Genomic DNA, 12,366 nt, shown 5'->3' with positions numbered 1-12,366 from the left:
CTTCATAGACATTGCAATTAGTTTAGACAACACACAGAAACCTCAGAAACTTCAAGGTGAAGATAAGAACCAGGCTGGACTTTCAGCTACGTGATTATCAGCAAGCTAAGTCTGAGAATACTTTTCTCAGGGGTGAAATGCTCCTGCTAAACTAAGATTTTGGCCTTGGCTTGCCTTTCTGCATTTCTGCTGCATTTCTGTCCAAAGGGGAAGAATATTAACCTCTTGACTACTGGTTTGCTAAGAGCTTAAAGCTTTTTCAATAAGGCCACAATACTTTTCAACAAGAAAGGATGTGGATCACAAAAGGGGTCAAAAGAGGAGTCTCAGATTTTTATCTATTTGAGACTCTGTTTCTCTTATTGGCCTCCCACAGCAGAGGAGTCATATTGAAAAGGGTTAGGGAGTGAGGAATGTTGAGGAAATGAAGGCAGTGAGTCTAGACTACTCTTTTTTATTAACTTAGGCAGTGATAGGGAGAAGAGAAGGATGTTAACTAGAGATATGGTGGGGTTAAAGAAGGGTTTGCTTTTTATATGAGAGAGACTGGAACATATTTATAGAATGAGAGGAAGGAATTAGTAGACAGGGAGAGATTAAAGTGGATGAAAGAAAAGAGATGACCGAAGAGCAAGATCATAAAAGAGGATGGGTTGGAAGATCCTTTAGCAAGGAGGAATACTTCTGAGAATGGCAGGACAGATAAAGACAAGGAGTACAAAGGTGGGGAACTAGGGGCAGTTTTGGTGGCTCAGTGGATAGAGAGCCAGGCCTGGAGACAGGAGGTGTCCCGGGTTCAAAAGCTGCCTTGGATACTTCCTAGATATGTAACTCTGGGCAAGTCTCTCTCTCTCTCTCTCTCTCTCTCTCTCTCTCTCTCTCTCTCTCTCTCTCTCTCTCTCTGTTTGTTCATTTTTTTAAAGGTGGAGAACCCAAGTTCCCATAATCTCTTTAAGGAACTTACTATGTAACATGTATTATAGTTATCTCTTTGCATCTTGTTCCCTGTTAGACAAAAGGCTTCAGGAAGGAAAGGCATCTAGTGCTGGACCCTGAATACAAAAGGCAGCAAAGTTATGTCAGGGAAGTGAGATCTTTGCTCAAAGATCTCTCCCATGATGGAGCTATTTGAGGACAACAAAGGTAGCATCAATTAATTAAAATGGAAAAAATAAAATGCAGCATGTGGTTTAGAGGATGGAATGACCAGAGAAAGCTTCCTGGTGTTCCCTGTAAACTCCATTATCTGGAGTTTTGCACCCCAAACACTGATTCTGTGCATTCCATTGTCCCTTCTCTGTCTCCCCCCAACCCCCATCTTTATGTTGGAGGGGAGAGGTCGGGTAGGGATGTAATACTGGTTGCCTCTAGGCCAGGTCTGCGTTCAGGGTTCCCGAGTAGGGGAATAAATCCTGGGATTTCGCAGAAGGAAGGGCGAACAATAGGGCCCCACAGAGAGATGCCTCTTGCACCACTTGGTCAGTGCCCACAGAAGAGAGCCTACCAACGGGAACCAGCTGCCGGGGGCTAAGTGCCCTTTGTGTGCCCCTGGTCAGGAGCTGAAAGCCTTCCTTGGGCTTGTCACTTCCTCCCCCCCAGATGTTGACTGTTCCCTGAGCGCCGAATAAACATAAGCCCAACCTGGTCACCTCTTAGCTGCCGTGGGAACGGCCCCTCCCAGAGCTGGCATGTCCCAGCGTCCCTGGAGGTAATCAGGGGCTAAGCAGACCGGAGCGGGAAGTGGGGGTAGGGAGGAGCTTCTCTGAGCTCCTTCCTTTGCTGATCCCCCAACTTGTTCCCCAGGACCACATGACAGTGTCCCTGCTCCCCGCAAATACTAAATCACAGGGAACCGGAATCTCTATTCTCCCCACTGGGGTTGTTTCCCAACTCCCGCCCCATTCTAGTTACTTCTCTAGGGTTCCCTTTTTTCCTAGCCCACAGGGGTCCCGGGAATGAGGAAAAGGAGGCTCAGGAGTGCGGAATAGGAATCCAGGAATACCTTGGCATTAATTCGATTCAATCCCAGTCAGTGATTGCCCTGACACATCTTACTTCCTCTCTGCCAGAGTCCAGGACCTATGTCCTGACATCATCTCTTTCCTCAAGGGATGGCATAGAGATGGAGCACGCCACCCTGAGGTGAATAGGATCGATACAGGTTCCAGGGACTTTGGGGTGGGCCCATGCTGGGCATGAGACCGCTCGGCCACAGAACAACGTTTCCTGGTTCCTACCTGGGCCAAAAGCGACACCTGATCCTGGGGGATTGTGAAATGGAATGAGGTGGCAGCCGGACCTCTCCATCCTCTTGCCCCCACCCAATCCCCCTCCCCTTGGCGGGCCCTCTCCCCGCCCTCGCCTCCGCCCCGCGCCTCCCGCTCTCACTGTTTAAATCCCCCACAGGGAAGGTCATACCTAGATCTCCTGCAGCACCAAAATGGCCCGCAAGCTCACCCCCTTCTTGGCGTTTTTGGGCGGCCTCTTCCTCTTGTTTCTCCTGGGCTTGCCCCCAGCCTTCGGTCAGAACAGCACCAGCGAGTACAGCGATGAGGAGAATCGTCCCAAGGGCGTCGAAAGTGCAGGACCCAGCAACACTGCGGGGTCGGTGGAAGGTGAGGTGGAGACCCCCGGGACCAGAGATGCAGGGTGGGAGAGGCGGAAATGAGGGACAGGGGCTTAGAATGGCTCCCTGGGTATTGGCAGAAAAGGAGCGGGGGCCAGTCCTGGGGGACTCAGAGGCAGCAGGTGAAGTACTTGGGAGCTGAAGGTATAGTAGAAGTTCTGGGGCACCAGGGACAGGAGATGAGGGAAATCCTGGACCTCGAGCCCGAGATCGCTGATTCCGGGCTGTAGGTGGGGCCCTTCCTGACCTCCCTTTGCTCTCTGGAGCAGGAAAGGTAGGCGTGTGCCCAAAGCTGCAGGAAGGCGACAGCTGCGAGGTGGAATGTACCTCCGACATGGACTGTTCCAACAACCTGAAGTGCTGCTCAGCCGGCTGCTCGTCCTTCTGCAAAATCCCCAATAGTAAGCGGCCCGCTCCTCCCTCCCAGAGCCCCTCGGGGCTCTGGAGTCCACCCAGTCCCTGGCCTCCTTAGCCAGGGTTCACATCCAACCTTAGATCAGTCTGGGGGGTACTCTGACAGGACCCGGAGCAGGAGTTTAGGAGGTCTCTTTCCTCCTCCTCCCCATCCCTCCTAGGGTCCGGCAAGGGAGAGAACACGACTAACCCTTAACCCCACACCAAGTCTGGCTCCCCGGGACTAGCCCTGCACAGCCCTCTCGCTTCTGGTGCGTGACGGTTTCCGGGCTCACACAGCTGGGACATTGTTCCTAGGAAGGTGGGTGGAGTAGGGGGACACACCTGGGGGCGGGGGGGGATGTGCTGGAGGCATTTGGACTGGCTGGAACCAGCGGGTTCTGCCCACTGCTACCGCAAACTCCCACAGGAAAGTATTCTGATCCCAGCCTGGGCCAGGGAGCAGCTCTCTGATTACCTGCCTGCTCTGGATCAGGATCCAGTGGGGAGGAAAAGACAAAAGGATGGAACGGTATGATTTTCCTCATAGAGATCATGCAGGCTAACCCCTTAATTTTGCAAGGGGAAATCAAAGGGGATGACTGGTCCAAAATCAGTTAGAGAAGGGAAATCAGAGGACCTCCGGGATTGCCAGATTGCCCTGTTGCCAGCCAGCATTATTCCTTTTCTGTATCTGTATTCGCCATAGCCTACCTCAGTGCCTGGTTCATATAGGAAACCCTTCATAAATGCTGGTTGGATTGAATTGAATACTCAGTACCAAGAGACTTATGGGTTCCCATCCTTTCATCCTGAACTTCATTTCCCCTAATCTCTCAATCCCCATTCTTGGACATTGAAAGAGACACTGAGGGAAGGCTCTAAAATAGACAAGAGTGATGGAAGGACTCCCTGAAGGAGGGTACAGATGAAACGGGGCAAGTTACCTAGTCATATTGGTTATAAAGGCCACCACCTCCTCTTAGGAAGATACCAGTATGCCCTCTAGCCTCCCCACTTCCACCCCTCCAAGACACCTACAATCTTTAGACCTTCATTTCCTCTTCTATAAAGTGGGTTTGGACTAGCCGACCCCCAAAGGTCCCTTCTAGCTCCAAATCTATGATCTTATGAAATGGCAGAGTTGGGATTGGAGCCCAAGTCCAGGACTTCAAATCCATTTTTTCTCTGTTCCATCAAGCTGTCTTCTCAAAGCTAAATGGTTAGGGATAGTTATAGGTTAACCAGAAGCTGGGAGTGGGATGGAAACCATCAGAAAATTCGACCTGGAAGATAGGGGAGCCACAAAACAAAGAAGGTGATTCCGAAGCTCCTCTTCAGAGATAAAGACTGAGTGGTCTCTAAGGTAAAGAGGAGTAAACTAAGGTTCCTCACCAGGACCTCCCTACACCAAAGGCATGAAGAGGAGGTCAGGATCGTCAATCCTTGAGTCTAGGGAAGGAACCTGGCATTGAGTGGGCTCCAATCTTAAGGTCAGGAGCCTCTTTCCTATCCCAGATTAGGTCTCCTTATGTCCTGGGCTGAGTGGGATCTTCTCCTCAGTTGATGCTGGCTCTGGGAAATGTAAAAGGCACCCTCTTAACCTAACTGGGGAGAATGAGCTCATTTGTGGATTTTTTGAATGACTGCAGGTATATCCATGTTTGGGGGAGGAAGTATACAGACGAGTGAGTGGGAAGAAGTGCTTAGGTGTGAACAGGCACTTGTGTATATCTCTGTGCATAAATGGTTGTTGGTCCTGTACAAGTTTAGATAAACAGCTGTGTATATGTGTAGGTGGTATTGGGGTCTAGGCAGAGGGTTGCTGGGGCTGCATGTGGGTAACTTAGAGCATGTAAGTGTATGTGAATGAACAGATGGAAGGTAAGTGTGTTGTGTTGTATGTGTATGTGTGTGCATGCCATGGGGATCTACAGTGGATGGGATGAACATAGATATCAGAGTGAGGGGCTTTGAAGGTTCTTCCCCTTTCTTGATGTTCAATGCAGCTTGACCTCTGAGTTCTTGCTCCTGAGGAAAGGGAAGCCCTTGCCAAGAATTGGGATTCTTGGAAGCTAGTAAGCAATGCCATTCAGAAGCTCTGCTGTAGGTCGCCCCTGGCCATATACAGATGCCTCCACCATAAACCACCAGGGGCTAGTCTTTGAGCTGCCCCACCCAGGAGAGTCATTTCACAGTTACTGTAACATTACAGCCTTTGATGTACCAGGATGGGCATAATGCCAACCCCAGGGAGAGGCCCAGGTGCCCCATCGCTTACTAGCCAATCCCTGTTCCTGGACCTTGCATTCTAGGATGGCAGGAGAAGGTCTTTAAATACTTGCTTAGAATTATAATTGTTTCCCCCCTCTTCCTCCCCACTATTTATATAGTGTTTTTCACCTGTATAGGAGAGGCAGCATAGTTTAGTCATTCATTAGTCAGATAGCATTCCAGAGGGGGAGGGAAACCACAGCTTGGTCTGGCTGCCTCCATCTTGAAGTCAGACCACCCGCTATGAAGTTGACTGACCTCCAGGGAGGTCACAGGTTGAAGGAGACACAGGTTGTCTTTCAGGTCTCCACCCATACCCGAGCTGCCCCTTGTCCCACCTTGACAACCCTCAATAGATAAACAAGTAAGGTGTTTATTGCTGTGGTCCAAGAACTGTTTTAGGTAGTGTTGGGCATAAAACAGAAAAATGGGCCCTACCTTCAAAGATCTTATATTCTAATGGGGAGGGGGAGGTAATATGTGAAGGGGAGCTGGAAAGTGGAGGCAAGAGGGGAAAAAATGGGTACCTATGGAGGGCAAAATTCTAGAGAAAGGGCAGAGGTAAAGAATGGAATCAGGAATGAAGTGACCCTGACTTGGGCCCCTCTAAAGTGATGGTTCTAGAATGTTGGAGGGTAAAAAAAAGACTAGAATTTAGAGCATAGAATGGCAGAACTAGAAGGAACTTTAGAAATTGTCTGATCCAATCTCTTGATTTTGTAAAATCAAGAAAAGGAAAATGACTTGCCCAAGGCCACTCTGTTGCTTATTAACCTAGATGGGGCAGAACTTGTTTTTGGATAACAAATCCAGAACTCTCTTTAAAAATCCTATGATTTCTTGTGCCCTCATCTACCTAAATCTGTTCTAGGAGAGCCTTTACTATCAGGTCATCTATTGCTAACCCTTTATGTACTGACTTCCTCTCTTAGACTGGGACCTCTTTGAGGGTAGGGATTTTCTTTCTTTTTTTTTTCGGGGGGGGGGGTTTTCTGTGACAGTATCCATCAGTTGGTCTTTTGAGGGATTGACTTTTTTGGACTTATTTCTACCTTTGGGATAAAAGGTACTATCTCCTGGGAACTGGGATCAGTAATCAGGATACTATAGAATTGGAATTTGGGGGATATAGGGGTGACTTCCTGGACACCTTAAACTTTATTAGGCAGGTATCATGACTCAGGAAAGCAGCTCTGACAAAATTATTTATGATGATGACTTTTTAAACATTCATTAAAAAAAAAAACCCAACTCTTTAGAGCCAGGCCTAGAGACGGGAGGTCCTAGGTACAAATCTGGCCTCAGACACTTCCTAGCTGCGTGACCCTGGGCAAGTCACGTAACCCTCATTGCCTAGCTCTTACACTCTTCTGCCTTAGAGTCAATACACAGTATTGATTCTAAGATGGAAGGTGAGGGTTTAAAAACAAACGACCCTTACCTTTTGACTTAATATCAGTTCTAAGACAGAAGAGTAGTTAGGGCAATTGGGATTAAGTGGTTTGTCCAGAGTCACACAGGTAAGAAGTATCTGAAGCCAGATTTGAACCTCAAACCTCCTGACCCCAGACCTGGTTCTCTGTACCCTGAGCCACCTAACTTCCCCAACCCCCTCATTTTTATAAGTGATAAGACATAGAAAGAGGATGTGTCTTGTCCCAGGTCACACAATCAGCAAGTGGCAGAACCAGAACCCGCCTGTGAATCCATTGTTTTCTGATCCTTAGCCCAGTGTTCTTTCCACCAGACATTTTCCTTTTTCACATTATCTTGGGAGACTGAAGTGCAGCCTTACCTAGGCTTCAGGTTCAGGAGCTCCATTCCCCCTTGTTCTTTCCTCAGATAAGATGGGGACCTGCCCTCAGATTGACAGCAGCATCTCTCAGCTCGGTTTGTGCCATGACCAGTGTCGGGAAGACAGTGAGTGTTCTGACCAGCTCAAATGCTGCCTCAATGGCTGTGCAAAAATGACCTGCACCACACCTCGCTTCTGAGGTGGGTGGGTGTCGGTAAGAGGGCAAAGGGGCTGGGCAAAGAGCCGGGTCCTGAAGGGGAAAATCCTAGCGGGCAGGGGAAGGGAGGGGAGGAAAGTATGAAGGGAGGGAGGGAATAAGCATTTTTTCTATGTCTACAACGCATCAGGCATTGGGTTAGAAACACTTTTACAAACATTAACTCATTGGAATCTATAACGCTTGGGGTGGGGGAAGGTCTTGAGACAATGCTGGGAGAATTCAAATGGGAACAAAGAATTGGACCTGTTTAGGTAAAAACCCATTTTCCAGCTTCAGGTTTTTTCTTTGGAAAGAGCCAAGGAGGAATTCCTGTCTCAGGGGCCACAGGGAGCCCTTGTAGGCCGAGAGAACCAGGAGGAATGATATAGTAGAAAATTCCAATGAAATATGGAACAAGGGACAGCTAGAGCACCAGGCCTGGAGTCAGGAGGATTTGGGTTCAAATCTGACCTCAGAGACTTCCTAGCTGTGTGACCTTGGGCATGTCATTTAACCCCAATTACCTAGCCCTTGTCCTTCTGTCTTAGATTGTTACTAAGACAGAAAGTAAGGGTTTACATTTATATTTATATATAGATCATATTATATTTAAAATTAATGATATAAAATTAATTATATAGTATTAATAGTCATTAACTTATAATTAACCATATTTATAAATATATAAATTATAACAAATACATATTTAACCCCTTACCTTCCATCTTAGAATCAATAATATTGTGTATTGGTTCCAAGGTAGAAGAGCAGTAAGGGCTAGGCAGTAGGGGTTAAGTGACTTGCCCAGGGTCACCCAGCTAGGAAGTGTCTGCAGTTGGATTTGAACCCAGGCCTGTTCTGAATTCACTGAGCCACTCAGCTGCCCCATATATTTATTTATTTATATATATAGGTATAATATATATGTGTTCCTATACATATAATAACATATATGTATTTATACATACATTACATGTAGTAACACATTTCCACCCAAGTTTTACTAAATTATATGATCAAATTTATCTTCCTCCCTCTCTTCCCTTCTCCCTCTCAATGCTGGCAGGTGATTTGATCTGGGTTATGCATTATTATCCAAAACATATTTCCATATTGTTCATTTTTGTGAGTAATCTTATAAAACCAAATCCCACAAGTACAAATCCAAATAACAGTTGAAAAATCGTGAGCTTTCACCTGCATTCTGACTCCAACAGCTCATAAAGGAAGGATTTAAAATAAGAGAGAGATGGAGTGAGAGCACCTGGGTTCAAACCCAGACTTCAGGGTTTGAATCATGTTCTCACAACATGACCTTGAGGCAGCCTCTTAACTTTGCTGGGCCTCAGTTTCTTCATGGGGGAATGGTTCCAGTGACCCCTAAAGTCTCTCTAACCCCAGGGGCTGTGATCTGCAATCCTTTGGAGGCGATCAGAGAGATCTGTGCGAGGAGGGGGCTTTGGCTCTGCTCCTTCCCTGGGATGGGAGGTTTAGCCAGCTAAAGCTTTAGCTGATTTCTTCCTCTAAGGGGGCTCGTTGTAACTCCCAACCTCCAATACCTCAGTGTCTGACGGGTGGCCTCACCTTCAAATGGGGCCTGGCTGAACCAGATTTGTAGCCAGAAGAACTTGTTCCAAAATCTGTGGCTGTCCCTGCCTTGACCTGTGACTCTGGGCAAGTTACTTAAACCCCTGGGGCTTCAGTATCTTCATCTGGAAAATGAGGATAAGAATACCTGAACTACCTACCTTACAGGCTGGTGAGGGAAATGCTTTGCAAAAAACAAAAGTGCTAAACAAACAGGGACTCTTGATTAATTTTACCAAGAAATAGTTTTTGCACCCATGAATTGGTAGGCTATTTTGTTCCATCCTTTCTGACTCTTCGAGACCCTCTAGACCAGTGATGGGCAAACTATAGCCTGTGGGCCAGATGTGGCACCCTAAAAGTTCTATCTGGTGAATCTGACAAATACAATGAGTAGGATACAATACAATGAAACTTCGAAAGAGTTGCCTTAGAAACAGACGGACAGATGAGCATTTCCTTTCCTTTGGCCCCCTCTTTAAAAAGTTTGCCCAGGAGGCAGCTGGGTAGCTCAGTGGATTAAGAGCCAGGCCGAGAGACAGGAGGTCCTGGGTTCAAATCTGGCCTCAGACACTTCCCAGCTGTGTGACCCTGGGCAAGTCACTTGACCCCCATTGCCTACCCTTACCACTCTTCTGCCTTGGAGCCAATACACAGTATTGACTCCAAGATGGAAGGTAAGGGTTAAAAAAAAAAGTTTGCCCATCACTGCTCTAGGGAGTTTTCTTGGCAAGGATACTAGAGGATACCATTTCCTTCTTGGGTAGATTAAGGCAAACAGAGGCAAATTGACTTGCCCAGGATCACATAGCTAGTGAGTGTCTACGGCTGAATTTGAATTCAGGCTCAGTGCTCTGTCTATTGACATCTAATGACCTCTAAGGCAAACAGTTTAAGTGACTTGCCCAGGGTTACATGGCCAATACCTACTTAAGGCTAAATTTGAACTCAGATCTTCCTGACTCCAGTCCCATTGCTGTATCCACTGAGCCATCTAGCTGCCCTCCCGTAGGTCACTAGATCTGTGTAACTGACTCTAGCCAAATGGGACGCTTGGCTCAATTACTGAGGTAGCATAGTACATAGTGATCTGGACTTGGAATCGGGAAGACCTGAGTTCAAATCCTGCATCGGGCACTTAGTTTCTGATTGTCAACAAACCATTTAACCTGTCTCAGTTTCCTCATTTATAAAACGGGAGTAATAATAGCATCTAACAATGTTATCATGAGGATCAAATGAAATAATACACGTGAATTGATTTAACAGCCTTATAGTGCTATGTAAACGATAGCTATTATTAACCGAAGGTCAATATGAGTAATGTGGCTGGATTGCCTCAAGTGGACACTTCCTTTGAGCCACTTGCCATCTTTGTCATAACTTCCCAGTTTTAGCGTCCTCTGGCAGATGTCCTACAGCGTCCCTGGAAGGAAAGACCAGCCTTCTGGTCACAACTTACTGAAATGTATTGTTTTATAGTAATGTACAAAGCACTTCATTGAAGTAGGGAGAGAAAGTCTGACAATATGCCCCTCTTAAAAGGAACAAAGCTGAGACTCAGAGAGGGGATGTTACTTGGCCAGGATCCCACAGCCAGTCTGGTATAGTACAAAGAATGTTGGGTTTGGAGTCAGAGGAACTGGCTTTAGATTCTGGTTCTCCTACCTTCTGGGTGACCTTGGATAAGTCATCAAATCTCTTGGTCCCTTCTTTCTGTATCTGTAAAATCAGTAATTCAAGTAAGCCAGAAGGTAAAGTGGATAGTCAAGAAGATCTGAGTTCAAATCTAGCCCCAGACACTTCTTAGCTGTTCAACCCTGACCAAGTCACTTAACCCTATTTACCTCAGTTTCCTCATCTATAAATTGAACTAGGGAAGGAAATGGTAAACCACTCCAATATCTGTGCCAAGAAAACCCCAAATGAGATCATGAAGAGTTGGACACAACTGAAATGACTGAATAATAACAAGAAAATAGACCAGAGCTTGTCCAAATCCATCTCTTTACAGAAGGGAAAAGTAAAGCCCAGAGAAGTGGTGATTTTCTAAAGGTTACACAGGTAGAATAAGGAGCAGGGCCAGCATTTGAAACTAAGTCTTCTGATTCCAAATCCAGTGTTCTTTTCAGTATACTGCACTCTCCCCTTTTTACAGAGGAATAAACTGAGGCCCAGAGAGAAGGAAAGGATGTGTCAAAAGGTATTATAGAAACACAATTGGAAGAGCCTTCAGAGGCTCGCTTGTCGGGAATGGGTGTCCCTCTCTAAAATCCCCAACAAGTGTTCATTGAATGACTTCTCTTGAATATTTTCATTGAAGCGGAAATGCATTTAAAAAGGGCAGCCAGTGTCCCTTATAATTAGAAGGATATTTGCCTTTACCTTAGATCTGACATGAGTCATTAAGTTGCAACAAAGGTCTCCCTGATCCTTGGAGCTCCTGATCTCTTTAAAGTTATACTCAAGAGGGCAACTGGGTGGCTCAATGGATTGAGACTCAGGCCTAGAGACAGGAGGTCCTGGGTTCAAATCTGGCCTCAGACACTTCCTAGTTGTGTGACCCTGGGCAAGTCACTTAACCCCCATTACCTAGCCCTTACTGCTCTTCTGCCTTAGAACCAATACACAGTATTGATTCTAAAGTAGAAGGTAAGGGTTTAAAAAAGAAAATTAAAGTTATACTCAAAGTCACACAGATCCTTTGACATTCTGTGATGAGCTGAAGGCTTCTGGACCAGTTGCCTTTGGGTCTAATCATTACCCTTCTTTTCTACCAGCAGTTGGACAAACTCATGAGAGAAAGCTGCTCACTGACTGCTCTCCCATCTTCCAGGCCCTGGGACCCCACGCTGAATCAGACTCCTCCCCCTCTCCTGGACTTCAAACTTCCTCTCTGTGGCTGACCACTCCTAGCCAGCCCATCAATAAAAAGATTGGTTCTTGCACAAACAGCACTGTGGCCTACTGTCTTGGCAGCCTTTAGGGATGTGGATGGGCTGTTGTTGGGATTTGGGGAGTGAGTGTGTTGGGGAGAAGGGAGATTGGAGCAATGGGAGAAATCGGGTTGTTGGGCAAGACTGCAGAACCCTGGGAGTAGAAGGAACCTCACAAATCTTCCTTGGATAGACCACACCTCAGAGGGAATCTCCTCTATAACTTCCTTGACAAGCAGTCCTCCAGCCTCCTCTTGAAGACCAATAGTGACTGCCATCCTACACAAATCTTAGAAATGTCTAATAGTGGGACAGCTAGGTGACTCAATGGATTGAGAACCAGACTTAGAGATGGGTGTGTCTGGGTTCAAATTTGGCCTCAGATACTTCCTGGCTGTATTGTCCTGGGCAAGTCATTTAACTCACGTTGCCTAGCCCTTACCATGATATTTCTTTCTTTCTTTCTCTCTCTTTCTTTCTTTCTTTCTCTCTTTCTTTCTTTCTTTCTTTCTTTCTTTCTTTCTTTCTTTCTTTCTTTCTTTCTTTCTTTCTTTCT

At 46.5% G+C, this 12,366-nt stretch overlaps 1 protein-coding gene across 6 annotated transcripts; it reads left to right on the top strand.

Annotated features, from left to right (window-relative positions):
• Positions 1–2,274: 2,274 nt before the first annotated feature.
• WFDC2 (WAP four-disulfide core domain 2) lies at positions 2,275–11,828 on the top strand. 6 transcript variants are annotated; one of them, XM_044663793.1, is made up of 4 exons: positions 2,275–2,615; positions 2,896–3,027; positions 7,136–7,302; positions 11,711–11,828. In XM_044663793.1, the coding sequence occupies exons 1-3, from the start codon at positions 2,441–2,443 to the stop codon at positions 7,285–7,287; spliced, it is 459 nt and encodes a 152-aa protein (XP_044519728.1). In that variant the 5' UTR covers positions 2,275–2,440; the 3' UTR covers positions 7,288–7,302; positions 11,711–11,828. The 6 variants fall into 6 exon arrangements, with proteins under 6 accessions (XP_044519728.1, XP_044519726.1, XP_044519727.1 ...); XM_044663791.1 differs by having other exon boundaries at positions 2,276–2,615; positions 11,658–11,828; XM_044663792.1 differs by having other exon boundaries at positions 2,281–2,615; positions 7,136–7,288.
• The last annotated feature ends 538 nt before the right edge of the window (positions 11,829–12,366 follow it).

This window comes from Gracilinanus agilis, chromosome 2, assembly GCF_016433145.1.
Source record: "Gracilinanus agilis isolate LMUSP501 chromosome 2, AgileGrace, whole genome shotgun sequence".
Classification (NCBI taxonomy): Eukaryota; Metazoa; Chordata; class Mammalia; order Didelphimorphia; family Didelphidae; genus Gracilinanus; species Gracilinanus agilis.
This window is presented reverse-complemented; position numbering and strand designations above follow the sequence as displayed.

What these genes read in the sequence shown, in the direction of transcription:
- WFDC2 (XM_044663793.1), top strand. Translation starts at nt 2,441, where the DNA reads ATGGCCCGCAAGCTCACCCCCTTCTTGGCGTTTTTGGGCGGCCTCTTC. An exon ending in CACTGCGGGGTCGGTGGAAG is followed by an intron (nt 2,616 to 2,895) that starts GTGAGGTGGAGA and finishes TCTCTGGAGCAG; the next exon opens with GAAAGGTAGGCGTGTGCCCA. An exon ending in CTTCTGCAAAATCCCCAATA is followed by an intron (nt 3,028 to 7,135) that starts GTAAGCGGCCCG and finishes TTCTTTCCTCAG; the next exon opens with ATAAGATGGGGACCTGCCCT.